The sequence below is a fragment of the Aptenodytes forsteri genome, unplaced genomic scaffold (genome assembly GCF_000699145.1).
Source record: "Aptenodytes forsteri isolate BGI_AS27 unplaced genomic scaffold, ASM69914v1 Scaffold3, whole genome shotgun sequence".
In the NCBI taxonomy this organism is placed as follows: domain Eukaryota; kingdom Metazoa; phylum Chordata; class Aves; order Sphenisciformes; family Spheniscidae; genus Aptenodytes; species Aptenodytes forsteri.
This window is the reverse complement of record NW_008795283.1, coordinates 945770-958976: the sequence shown is the minus strand read 5'-3', so window position 1 is coordinate 958976 and position 13207 is coordinate 945770. Positions and strand designations below refer to the sequence as shown.

General features: G+C 38.3%; 1 protein-coding gene across 2 annotated transcripts in view; it reads left to right on the top strand.

The window, feature by feature from the left end:
- SIPA1L1 (signal induced proliferation associated 1 like 1) overlaps nt 1-13207 on the top strand; it is an 82260-nt gene that overhangs the window by 37934 nt on the left and 31119 nt on the right. For both annotated transcript variants that reach the window (XM_019472074.1, XM_019472075.1), the window contains exons 9-10: nt 2391-2669; nt 11843-11992. In XM_019472074.1, the coding sequence (XP_019327619.1) occupies nt 2391-2669; nt 11843-11992 (429 nt within the window). The remainder of the gene's footprint in view (nt 1-2390; nt 2670-11842; nt 11993-13207) is intronic.

Genomic DNA, 13207 nt, shown 5'->3' with positions numbered 1-13207 from the left:
GGCTGAACTTAAATGCATATTTATTTGATATGAAATTGTGTCTCCGAGCAAAGACCTTGTACTTGCATAAAAGAAGAATCCATGTTTGTTTTTACTGTGAGCCATACTAACTCCTTTTGTAACTGGTAGCAAAACAGGAGCAGAGAGAAAAAGGAGTTTTATTTGTCCTTTAGCTGTTAGTGGAAAATTGAATAGATGTCAGGGATTAAAATGAGCAGTGGCATAAGGTCACCCATGAGGTATTTGGAAAGCTTTTGTACAGTATTTAGCAGCCCGAGCAAATGGAAAGTTCAGCTGCAATCATAGCAAAAGGATTAGAGCAGAAAAATCTGTGTGGAAAGCACAGATCCTATTATTCCTGAACTAAATTAAGTACAGCCAAAAGCAAGCTTAGCTTTAGTGTATCCAAACCCATAGCAGGAAGAGAAATTACTGCACTTTTTGAAATACTGTACTCAGCATCAGTGAGTTTTGTTGTTGTCTTGTAGTGAGCAAATGTTCACAGTGAGTTATTGCCTAGTTATAAAATTTCATAAAGCAACTCTTTATCCTGCTTGCTGTATCCAAAATCATTAAGGTTGAGGAACTGTGTCTTGAATTTGTAGCTATCCGAAATATATTACTAGAGACTTGACTTAAATCTTTGCAGAAAGCAATTTCTCTTTTGGCAATTGGTTTTCCAAAATCGGAGTCCTTTCGTTGTGTCCTCTGGAGGTCATTTAGTATTTCTACTACAGTAACTTCTACAGGCCATAACTAAAATGAAGATCAGTTCTGCTTGGTACAGTACATTCATATGAGAAGCAGTCCCTATCCTAATAAATTGATTGGCTTGAAGTTGGAGGAAGAGCGGGGGTGCAATTAGATAAGATGACTTGCCAACAGGCACATGGGCAAGGTCAGTAGCAGATACAAAAATATATCCAAATACCCCGATTCACAATCTAATGCCCTACACAGAGGCAGGCCTTGTTATGGTTATATCTCTACTAAAAGATGGTCGTTAAAACATTGCCACTGAACTCATTTAGTGGACTGATTGCTGACCTTGAAGTTAAGAACACAGCAGCAAGAGGACATTGTGTATTCTTGCTTCTTGAACTGTAACTATGTCTGCCAAAAAAAACAGCAACCCAAACTACTAAAGTATATAATCAATAGGGAAAGAATAGCAGAGACATAAAATATGAAGAGAAAAGAAAAAACAAGGGTATCAAGATTTTAGTTAGGTTGTGAGTGGACTTCGAAAACAAATCTCCTGATCATCCCCATCTACCATGCAGCGGTTCACATCAAAGTGGTCTGGGTGCACACAAACATTTCCTTTCAGATGAAGCTGAACTACGTGTGCTTCAGAAGCATACCTTGTGCCTTCCAACTTCTAATTTAATTTGCAGGTCAAGACTAGAGGGTAGGCCAAAGTAAAACCACAAAACGTGTATATTGTGGACCTCAGCAAGACCTCAGCACTGACTGCTTCACTTTGTCTACTCCTATTAGACTGCACGACTTGCTAATGTTAGCACAGCCAGATAACAAGTTACCTGTTTTGTTTTGTATTTTAGCTGGGAAGAGATACTGATATTTCTCAGCACTAATGGTGTAATCACTTAGAGGAAGGGCTAGAAGTAGAAAATTTTGCACTGATTGGTTCTTTTTCCTTCCCATTAAGTAATGATGTGTGTAGGTAAACAAAGTAAGCACAATAAAAAATTCACTTAAATAGAAGTATATACATTTTTCAAGAGAAATACCCAAATTATCCTCACCGAACCTGAAGGTCACATCTGCTTTCCAAATCTCTCATTTTAAATGTATACAGAAGTTTGCCCTGCATCTTACGTGGACTGCATTAGCTTGTGTCCTGTTCTACTCCAATTTTTATGCTGTCCTGTTCCTGTACATCCTCAGGAAGCAAAGGGCATCGTTTGGACTTGGCATCTACAATTTTTAGCAAGTGTTTTGTTTTCATAATGTGCAAATTTATCAACTGAGGTACTCCAAAGCCAAAGATGTTTGAAAATGAAGTGTGATGCACTATTTCATGGGAATCTTGTCTTTTCATGGATGTCTGTGCATCAGAAAGATTTATCTCAAAAAGAACAAACATTTCAGGTCTTAATCGTCTGGGTGCAGGTAAGTTCTAAAACCCGTGACTTTCTTTAAATCAGGAAGGGGAGATACCCTTCTAGCAGATTTTTTAGCTTTTATAACCCAGTAATCAGATGAATAGTATCAAAATTTGTTAAATACATGTTTCTAAAACGCAAAATCTTACATTTACTGTTTCATAGAATTGATTCAGCTTCTGTCTTCAGATTTCTGTCCTTGTGAACAGGATATATTTATTTTATTTTTTCTAGTGGCATGTTAAATTTCTTCATTTCCAGGAGTTCTTCAGAAAACTACCGTATGCCAGTGATGGAATACAAAGTGAATGAAGGAATGTCGTATGAATTCAAATTTCCCTTCAGAAATAATAACAAATGGCAGCGAAATGCAAGCAAAGGGCAGGGACCTCATGTGGCTCAGGTACCATCCCAAATACAAAGTCCAGTAACATCTAGGATTGGCTCTGGGAAAGGAGAAGGGAAAATGCCACCCCCAGAACGAGCAGCCAACATCCCCCGAAGCATCTCTAGTGACGGGCGCCCGTTGGAGAGCCGGAGGTACGTGTCTTCTTCACAAATGGCTTTTCATTGCTGCTCAGAATCTTGTCTGGAAAAAAGCACAATAGATTTATCTAAGTATCTGAAGACTGCTTTTAATCTTGGTTTTAATTAGCCAAAAGGCAACATGAATATGAGTGAAACATTAGCCAAAAGGAAGTACCTTTCCTGGCATGATTAACCACAAAATGAAGTGTTACGGGATTGTTAAGCTATGTTTCCCTGTGTTGGATGGTATTCTAAAACTGCTGTATTGTTATTTAAGTTTTAAATGAGTTACAATCAAAGTTTTAGATCTAAGTGTTCCTGAACTCCTGCATTTTGAAGTAGTAAATCAAAATTTTAGCTTGTTTATAGGCTTGGTGGAATCGCCTAAAGCTCTCAAGGCAGGAATAGTATCTAACAGGGTGTTTAGCAAGAGAATTCTGACCAGCGCAGAAAGCAAATTTATTTGATTGGGGAGTTTTTAAACTTCTTAGGCTAGAGAAGAGATTGTTTTAAGTTTGCATTTCTCCAGGGTGGTTTGGGGTTGTTTGTTGTTTTGTTTTTTTTAAACAAGAAAGTGACTATTATTAAGATAAAGGTATCAGGCACATCCTGTCACAGTATTTTCATTCTTTCATGGAAGATGATGTATTTGATAGTATTCAAATGGACTGTCATTGTTTTGATTATCTGTACAAATCGGTCACTGTCTCTGCATTTACAAAGAGATCTGTTGAGGGAAACAAACTCGTAGCTTGTATTTCTTGATTTGGACAATTCCTTAAAAAAAAAAAAAGCTGTAGACAGATTCTGATCATGCTTTACGTTGCTGAAAAATATAAAGGAGTGGAAATAAGAGGCATATTGTAGAAAATTTAAAGAGAGCTCTAATGAACTAACTTAAAGCATTTTTCACATCCTGAAGAACTGGGGATAAAAAAAAATAAATGTTCAAAGATGGCACAGCCAAGACCAAGAAACTACCAAGGTGAAATTGAAACTTCTGTGTAGGACACCTTGTTAAGAAATGATAATAGCTGGTAAGGACTTAATTTTCTTACATTCTTTTTCATTAGACACTATCATACTTCTGCACTCAAACTGATTAGAGAGTGCCCCCCAGTTGTAGCGTTATGTCAGCTCAATAGAGGTATACTTAAAGCTCCCATCAGAGTGAGTTGCAAAAGAAAATTTGCAACGCTGAAAGCGCTAATAATTTCACAGGCAACCTGATCAGATTGTCTGTGAAAAAGGTTGCAGAAACTAGTGAGACACTGGCCTCAGCTCTCTAATGGTATATTTGGACCAACATAAAAATTGCATGGCTTCAGGCCGTATCTGCCTGTTACAGCTTGAAGACGGGCAGATGCTGAATTTGAAGGAATAGGAGTTGGGGTGCTGGGTATTTTTGCTCTCTCCAGCGCTGTAGAATCTCACTCTCTAATTATGGAAGACATAGTTTAAGGCAGTGGCAGAAGATCAGAATCAGTTGAGTTGCTGACTGATTGCAGACGCTTCCATCTCTTCATGGTATTAACCAGAGTTTTGTCTAGAGTCTTGAGTTGGCTGTTCCACGACTCCTGCCGAGGAGTGTGAGCCTTTGGTTGCACTGAGGGGTATTATTAACTGTGTTTTTCTTGTGCATAAAATCCTATGTGGGCAACATCACACACCTAAAGCATCCAAGATTTATGCAGTCACTGGATGCTTCTAGAGGGGGGTTATGGCCTGGCAAATATTTGCAAAGTGAAAATTACATTTCCATATACTCAGTATTTGTCTTCAAAAAGTGAAACTTTGACTTTCCATTTCCTTCATTTTCAAGGCATGTAGCTGGGGTTTTTCTCCTCTAGACATTCTTTTAAGTATTTTTTTAATTATTATTCAGAAAGTGTTCTATTGGATCTTTTCATCCTTAAAAGTACATTATCAAAGTACCTTTTAAGTTTGGCTGGGAATTTTTTTGGATGCCTGAAAAATGTCCTCTCTCTTATCTTTCTGGTCTGCTAAACATGTTAGTCTTGGCTGGATCAAGTTTAAATATAACAGCAGCTGCATAAGGTTAACATGTTTCCAGTTAAAGTGAAGAAAAATACATTTTTGTCATTTTAAAGGAACACTGGAGGGGGAAAAAAAAAGCAATAAGCTCACTCCAAGACTCATTTGTCTTTTCTCTGCATGATAAAAGAAAGCTTTGCTTTTGGGGAAGCTCAGATACTTCTATTCTTATTGTGTAAAATCTCTAAAATCAACAAAGATGAGATTTGCGTAGCCCTCTTAACTACTGTCTCATTTAATTTTTCACCACTAACTTTCATACTTTCCATAGTGTAAAGATCACCTATCAGGAGGTGCTGGAATCTGTGCGTGTTTCTGGTGCAGGTGGCAGCGATGGTGCTCCGCTGTGCCTCGCTCCCTACGATTTGTTCTTTGCTCAGCTCTCAATTGGCTGGAGAAATGGAGGACCAAGGGTAACCTGGTAATATGGGTACCGGGATCTATACCGGTGGTCCCTGTGATCCAGAAAGGGCCCTCTAATTAACATGATTATAAACTTGACCCCACCATATACCAGATGGCTACTTCAGTGTCTCTCTCTCTCTCTGCAGTATTTATGTTCTATTGAGCAATTTTAAGGGATTTTAGAAAAAAGCACCTGTCATTACGGCTCATTAGCGAAACAGTACAGCTATCCTAAATTTCCTTAGTACCATTAGAGCTTCACTTTCGAAAAGAAGGTACTGCCTAAGTGTCAGTGGGGCTGGAAACTTACCTATGAAGATTGGCATCAGTAAGTAATTTCAGTACTAAATTATCTCAATTTTAATCTTTGGTTGTGGTCTAGATATCACCAGCTATCATTTGTGTTTCTGCGGTGCTGAGCCATGGTTCAGACTTGCTGATGTTTGACTGATCTTGCTACTTAGTTGTCTTGAGACTGGAGCTGGCATTTATCCCTCTGTGCTTCTGCCTTTTGACTGCATGTTTTTCTTTTATTGAGCCGGGCGCAATGACAGCGATGGCAGATCTCATCTGCCACTAAGAAACACCACTCTGTAGTTTGTGATCTATGTTTTAAGGGATGTGGCAGCTGAGAAGCCCATAGTAAATTGATCCATGTGGTTCTCTGAGCTCTGAATCTGAGATGATTTTTGGAACTAGTGCTGATAGCAGTTGCCCAGGACCACAGAGGGTTGGTACCGTCATTAGCCGTAGCTCCAGCAGGTGTGATTTCAAAGAATGAAATAGAGGCATTATAATATTTCTGACTTATCAGACCTAACATGGTACTCATTTTAATGGCAACATATCAGCAATAAATCCGTGACTTACATTAAGTTTTTAGAAAAAACCCTGAAGATTTGGGGGATTTAATTTAAACAGAAACAGATTAACAGACAGGTGTTTCCCTCTGTGAGTACAAAGTGCTCTCAGGGTATGGGGAGTACAGGTATAACTCTTTTTGAGTTACTTACTAGTGATATTTGACTGATGATCACTTTATATAACTGTGAAATAAATTTATTTTTTACCCTTGTTGATATTTTCACTTTAGTCCATTTAACTATGTTAAAAATAAATAAAAGCTGCATCCTGAGAACAGGAGGATTTCACTTCACATACATAAAAACATCTTGCCTCCCTGTGGAGACTTCTATTGTAGGTGGGAGAGTAGCTTCCTTGACAGTCCCTAATTCTGAGAAGGCAGACAAATGCCCAGTCCTGTGCCTAACCAGCAGAGTACTTAAATTTATCTTTATTGGATTGTCTTCATGTATCCAACTCACTAGCTTATACTTAAATTCTCCCTGTTCCTCATAGTATCCTGGGTCTTTGAATGTATTCATGATTGATATGTATATTTGTAGGCAGGAAAAATGACTCAAAACTTTATAAATCTTAAAATAAATCTCTAATGCTACTGCAACATTAAGACTGAAAAATCTAATAATATAAATGCAATAAATTCCAAGTTATGGCTTCTTTCACAACGTTAATTAGTCCACACGGGACACTATATAGCCTATAACCCAGAATAAATATCAGAGTGATACATTAAGGAAAACAACAATAACCCACATATATGTGAAGTATGCCAGAGCTAATGTTATTGGAGAAGATGTAATTTTAGAGCTTGATATTTTTTTCCCCTCCCAATTTTCGGTTTTTATTTTGTACACTTGGTTTCCAGACTTTATTAAGAAAATTGTGCAGGGAAAGGAGATGAGATAGTGTTAGTTGATAATCTCTTCTTAATTAATTTATCGTAAACTGGAACCAGCTTTAACTAAAACTTGATTCAACAAACATTTGAAAAGTGTGAAAACCAGTGAGCAAAGTGTGCTGCTGGACTTGTGCACTTCAGTGTGCAGCTCAGTACTGTACTGGATGAAAGCTCAAGGCTTGAACTAGAAAATTTCTGAGCACAGTCAATATTTTAAACCAAATGGAAAACTGAATTATGGCATGACTGCCGTCAAGCACTAGCTGTAAAATTCTACAGTATAGAACTAGTAGAACAATATTCATTAAGACTGGTTTTAAGTCTTATTGGGGACTTTGGAGCACAGTCTTGCCCTAAAACTTCATACTTCTTTGAAAGATGCCTGTGTGTAGTCAGTGACGGTAACTGTGCCAGTAGTAGTTTATAGGTTAATTCCTGCAGATAGATTCTAGTTTAAACTGTTCTCATATTATATAAAAATCCTAATCTGCTGCCGCTTAGCTTGGATCAGTGATGTCTCTCCTAATATAAACAAGCAGGTGCTTGTGCTCATCTTGCCAGCTGTCAAGTGAGCATTGTAGCATGTGTTGCCTACCTCACAGGGTTTGAGGATTTGTTATTTTAAAGTTTTCGTAACATTCTTCAAATTAAAACATGTACTAAGATGAGATTATAGATTATGCGTTTCCTACTGGCACCAGGACCTAAGCTAGATGTAGCAGTGGAAAATCAAAGGTTTGTTGGTACGCCTGGCTGTATGGGCAAACTCTTGTGTTCCAGAAACATCTGAGAAGAGCCATGCTGTGTCATGTCAAGAGTTGGTCTCTCTTGTTTGACAGTGGCCATCAGCAGGGACCAGGGGAAAGCATAAGAAATGCTTACAAGTATAAGGGAAGACTCCTTACCAGGTCCGACAGTCTCCTGGCTGTCTGCTGTTTCGGATCGCCTGGAGCCAGCTGCAGCTGTACCGCTGTGTTTAACAGCTGTGGATGGTATCTCTTCATCCAGGTGCCTGCTGATTGGTCTCTTGATAGTTCCAGGTCTCCAATTGCTCTTTTGTCATCAGGGATAATGAATAATCTTTTTGCTTGCTTGATCCAATATAATTCATGTTTGGATGGATTGAAGCAGATATGATAAAATTCTCTATAATCTGTGGAGCCATGTAACCTATTCAGTGTTTCTTCGTACAGAAGCCATTCTGTACTTCTGGTTGTCCTGTTGCCTGCCTCTGTATCTTTTCTTGTTATAATACGTGTTTTCTGAAATGCAATAATCAAATTGAAGAAAAATACTTGAGAAGGTATACAGTGTGGTGTGAGAAGGTACAATACGACAGCATTTTCTGTTTCATTCGAGATCCCCTTCCCCAAAATTGCTGATGTTCTTTTTTCCTTTTTGAATGGTTTGGTTTCCTTTTTAACATGAGAGCACTGAGTCAGTGTTTTCAGAGAACTGTCACATCCTGCAGTATTATTAGGATTGCAAAAATCAAACACGTGGAAGGTAAGCATGCCAGAATTAAGATTTGCTGTGCAATTTTATTCAGAACTCTTGTGTAACCGTGTCTTCTGATACTTCCTTTGATTCAGTTAAGAGAATTTCTTTTAACAGAGGACAGCTGCCTCATTCAGTTCACATAGTGCATGCAGCTCATTAAAGAAGAGCTATTTAATATTTTCTTTTCCTCTTCATTACTCCATCCCATATTTACTGGATGGCATTCAAATCCTGCTGTAAAGATGTAATTATTAATTCCCCTCTACGCTTTACAGTGGTGCCCAGTACTATGGTTTCTGAATGCTTCACGGATATTAATTAAACTTAATTTTCAAAACTCTTGTGTGAGAAAAGATGTCTTTGGCCCTCTTCAGATTAAGAACAAAGGTAGAGAGAGGAATTATGTTCTAATCATTTGCTGTGTCTTATTTTGGGCATCTCATATTTGGAAGTGTGCCCAGCATTGTTAATATTTTATATATTCAAATTACAGCTTCAGTTGACTTCATCTGCTTTGGTAAGTTTTCAGCTCAGAAGTAAATCGGGCCTTGGAATCAACTAAGGCCTTTGAGAGATTTGCAATTAGTGAAAATGAATGAAAAAATTTCTTTTAACAAATATGCCAGTGGTCATATTGGAGTGCTGCAGCAAGTGCAAGATAAGAATTCAGTTTGCTAAGTCAGCACTGAAGTGCCTTGACTATAAGGCCATCCTTTCTCTTCTGCCAGCCTGCGCCTCCTTCGCTTCCGAGCTGTGCAGCTCTTGCAGGAGAAGTTGTAGCACAAAATAAAACTGCGCGGGGCAGAGGTCCTAAGGGAGAAGGCACCTGTGTGTGATCATATAACTAAAGACTGCCTTAGGCCATAGGCACAAAGCGTCCTAGACTGACATTTTTCTTATGATGTGTATATTACATACCTATGCATACTGAAGGCGTGGGGAAAATTACAGCTAATGACATGGAAATTAATTTATTAAGAGCAAGATGGATGCTTTCGATGTCTGTGTTGTCATACTAAACAAAATAAATGTACGTCCATCCCACTCGCTGCCTTCACAAAAGATGGTTTTCTTGCCATACTTAGCAAGACTCAACCAGTCCTTTCAGGATGAACTAGATCTGTTAGAACTAAATCATGCATGGTATAAACCCAGTTCAGTTGACTGCAATGTAATTGTATCTGTTTAATGCAATGGACGCTTGGCCTATTTTTAAATTCAATTACGGGACTCACGTACTTAACCGTTTTTGAACTTCTTAAAGCTGTCTTTTGAAATAGATAATAGCTTGGTTTAGTTTTGTTTTTAATTATAAATAAAAGACAAGCACAGAATATCTTAACTATTGGGGCATACTGCTAACACAGTACTCCTTTTGTCTTGGGAAGTGCCTTTCATCAGTAGATTTAAAAGCAGCTCAAAAAGTCAATTTGAACTAATTTACTCTAAAGTTCTTTTGTCTTATTTATATGTTTTACATAAAATGAAACATCTGTCACTATTAATGTTTTTTAGTGCTATTGTGAACTGTACCAACAAAATGTATTGCTGCCTTAAATAATAGGATGTCCTACCTGACTGTTCATTGCTGTTGTTCAGACCACATTTATAATACAATTTTGTTTGCCCTCGAGGCCTTTCATCTTTGTAAATGAGTTATAACTCCATGACATAGTTCTGAAATCTTGACGTTCCTTCTGACCAGAGCTGTCACTTTTTGGTAAGGCATAGGAAGTAAAGAAAAGGCATAGCTGAATCTGAAGTGAAAATGTAAGCGTTTTCCAACAGGAAATCATTTTATAGCAATTATTTGAGAATAATTGGTTTCTTTGCCATAAATTCTAATTTAGTATCGGGGGAAAAAAGGTCATACTTTTGAACTGTGTATTGCTCTGCAAGCATAAATGAGTTTAAATGTGTGTGCCTATATAGATGAGTGAATGCTATTGAAAGCATGTGTTTTTGTTGGTGGAACTATTTTTTTTTTCTCTTTGCAAGAGTGCCACCGGGAAAATGAATTGCTTGGCTCACGGCTCCCCAAGTTTCCAACTCTTGAACTGTGTTCTTTGCAATCAAATATTTCAGAATTGTTGCTTGATAAATGTAAGATAAGTTAAATTCAGTTTGGTAGACTAGAAAGGAATTACTGGATTTGGTGTGGTACTTGTGATGGTCAGGCATTGGATCATTCCTTTCTTGTCTGGGAGAAAGAGTTACTGTTAGTCATATGCACTTTAGGAAATTCCAGATGATCAGGATGTTTGGTCCAGTCATACTGCTCCTTCCATTTTAAGATTTTGTTAGTTTACTGCTTTTTTGCAAAGCACTGAGGAGGACAAATGCACATTTTGGGGGGTGGGGGTGTATACACACACACACACAATCTTTGGATGTATACACATACATAAGTAACATTAATCAGTGCAATCCATTTTTCATTTTCAAAAGAGTTTTTGAACTTTAAAAGTTCTTACAGTATTGTGGTGAGAGCTGATTGAAATCTGCTACTCCTTTACAGATACAGATTAAATGGCTAGGCTAAGATCTTGTAAATCCCCAGGCCCAAGTTGTGTACTGAGGCAACTATCTGTGTGCTTCACTGAAGTCAACATGCATTTTTTAAATGTTAAAAGTTAAATTGCTATTTAACTTGTGTAAGTTATAGTCTTTTTCCTAGTTAAAATGAATAAAGGTTTGCATTCGCAGTAGGATTTTGATGTTTGTGGATGGCATAATTCAAACTCCACTTAAATCACTGCAGAAGTCCAGAATGGCTTCAGTCACCACTGAGTAGAACAAAAAACTAGCTAGCAGCAGTGAATTAGGTTGGGGTTTGGGAGACAAAATGCACAAAGCAGAAAATGATCTAAAAGAGCCTTCAACTACAGAACAGGATGTACGAGTTGAGCAGTAGAAGCCTGCTGCTTCCAGCCATTCTGCCCAGGTGCATGTGTTGCAATTCTAGCCCATTTATTTGCTGTATGGTTATTCTGACAGGAGAAGGCCTCGTATGACTCAGGTCTGTATTGTTTGCATAGACAGCTCACTACAGTTAGTTTAAATTCCAGGCAAGAGTTTGTTTTGAGAATTAGAAATATTTTGTTCTGTTTGGTATTTGGGTGAGGAATGTTGTGTTTCATTATTCCTTACAAGCAATCCGTAAAAACAAATCAGGGCTTTAGAAACTGGGTTGTTTTCCTAGTGTGTGCTGGGATTTTCCTCCCACACTTGCCTCTCTTCATTTACTCCCCGGCATCCAGCTTTTTACAGCTGATTTTCCTTGGTTTCCAATAGATTGGTAAGAGGAAAGTGTCTGATCCTTCAACTGACTTCAGTTCTACTGTCTCCATGATGCCATGTTCTTTGCTGATGTGACCATTTGCACGATGTTGTCCATCGTGCTTTGCACTATGATATTGCTGTTCAATATTGCTGATTTGACTGGTTCGTTTGCTCTGAACAGGTTGTCTCCTGGTTCCGACGTCTATGTCACAGTTTCATCCATTGCCTTAGCAAGATCGCAACAGTGCCGTAATTCTCCAAGCAACTTATCATCCTCAAGTGAGACTGGCTCTGGTGGGGGCACATACAGACAAAAATCTATGCCAGAAGGGTAGGCACCAGACTTTTTTCATATACTTTTTAGGCAGGCTTTTTGTTGTCTGTTCCATTTGTTGTAATGTATATTAAACTAAAGGAGTGCTTACACAGCCTCCTGTCAGCTGTTGTTTACATGCATTAAAACACGTTTGTTTTCAAATATCACTGTCATGCTTCTTGAAAAAGTCAGTTTTAAAAATCCCTTGCTTCCACCTTTTCCCTTTGCAACATAACCTCTCTCTCTGATACTAGTCTCCAAGTGCTCAGGTTACTATACAAAGGGACGTTTATGTATTCAAAAAAACTTCATTAAAGGTACTGGTTTCATGTTGCAAATTGCTTCATTTCACAGGTTTAGATTCTAAAATAAAATAAGTAATAGGTTTGGGACGTTGCGGTCTGTGCTAATAGTTGAAGCAAAGTAGTGTTGAATGCAACTAAGACTTCAGATGTGTAGGCACAGAAGTGCTAAGTAATCCACAGCTATCATCTTTTTCACATATTCACAGTCATCCTGTTTTAAGGTGCTCTCTTCCAACTTCCCATAAATCTCCAAACTCTCTGAAGTGATCCGATGTCAACGTAAGGGGCAACTTGCAGAGGAAGAAATTAAATCTGTATCATTTTCAGAGAGCACTGAAAGGAGCAATAAATCAAGAATCTCCAAGTAGGGAAAAAAATAATTGGCAGCAGGAGAGCTGTCTACCACATTCCAAATTACTTCCTATAGAGAAGATAAAGGGGCAAAACTGCTGATAGTTCACACTGCAAAGCTTCCCTCTGAAGTCGTCTTGAGTACGTTGCAGGTCATTGTGTGTAATTCATTCTGGTTTGGGTCTTTTTATAAAGTAGAAGTATCTTTTTCTCTATTTTAAAAAATATATTAGTAAGATTAAATACCATTGTCAGGAACTGTTTAGCACAAGGCACTGTCTTTTGCCTGTTTAGGTGCCTAAGGGGGGGACGCTGCTCTGTGTCAGTCCAGAGAATGCTGTTCTGAGCATGTGTTTGAACAAGCACTGCTTCTTGTGCCGGAGCGCTGAAGATTGGTCCTCCCTGTCCTCCTCCTTGCAGCTCAGTTTGAGGCTTTCTTAAGAGGCCATCTCTTCTCTGCTGCACACCTCCCTGAAGGCTTTGATTCATGAGACTATCAGGCCTGTTCAGGTCATTATTTAAGTTTGTGCTTAAGTCCTACTGACATTAGGAGATTTGCTCTAAACCCATTAAA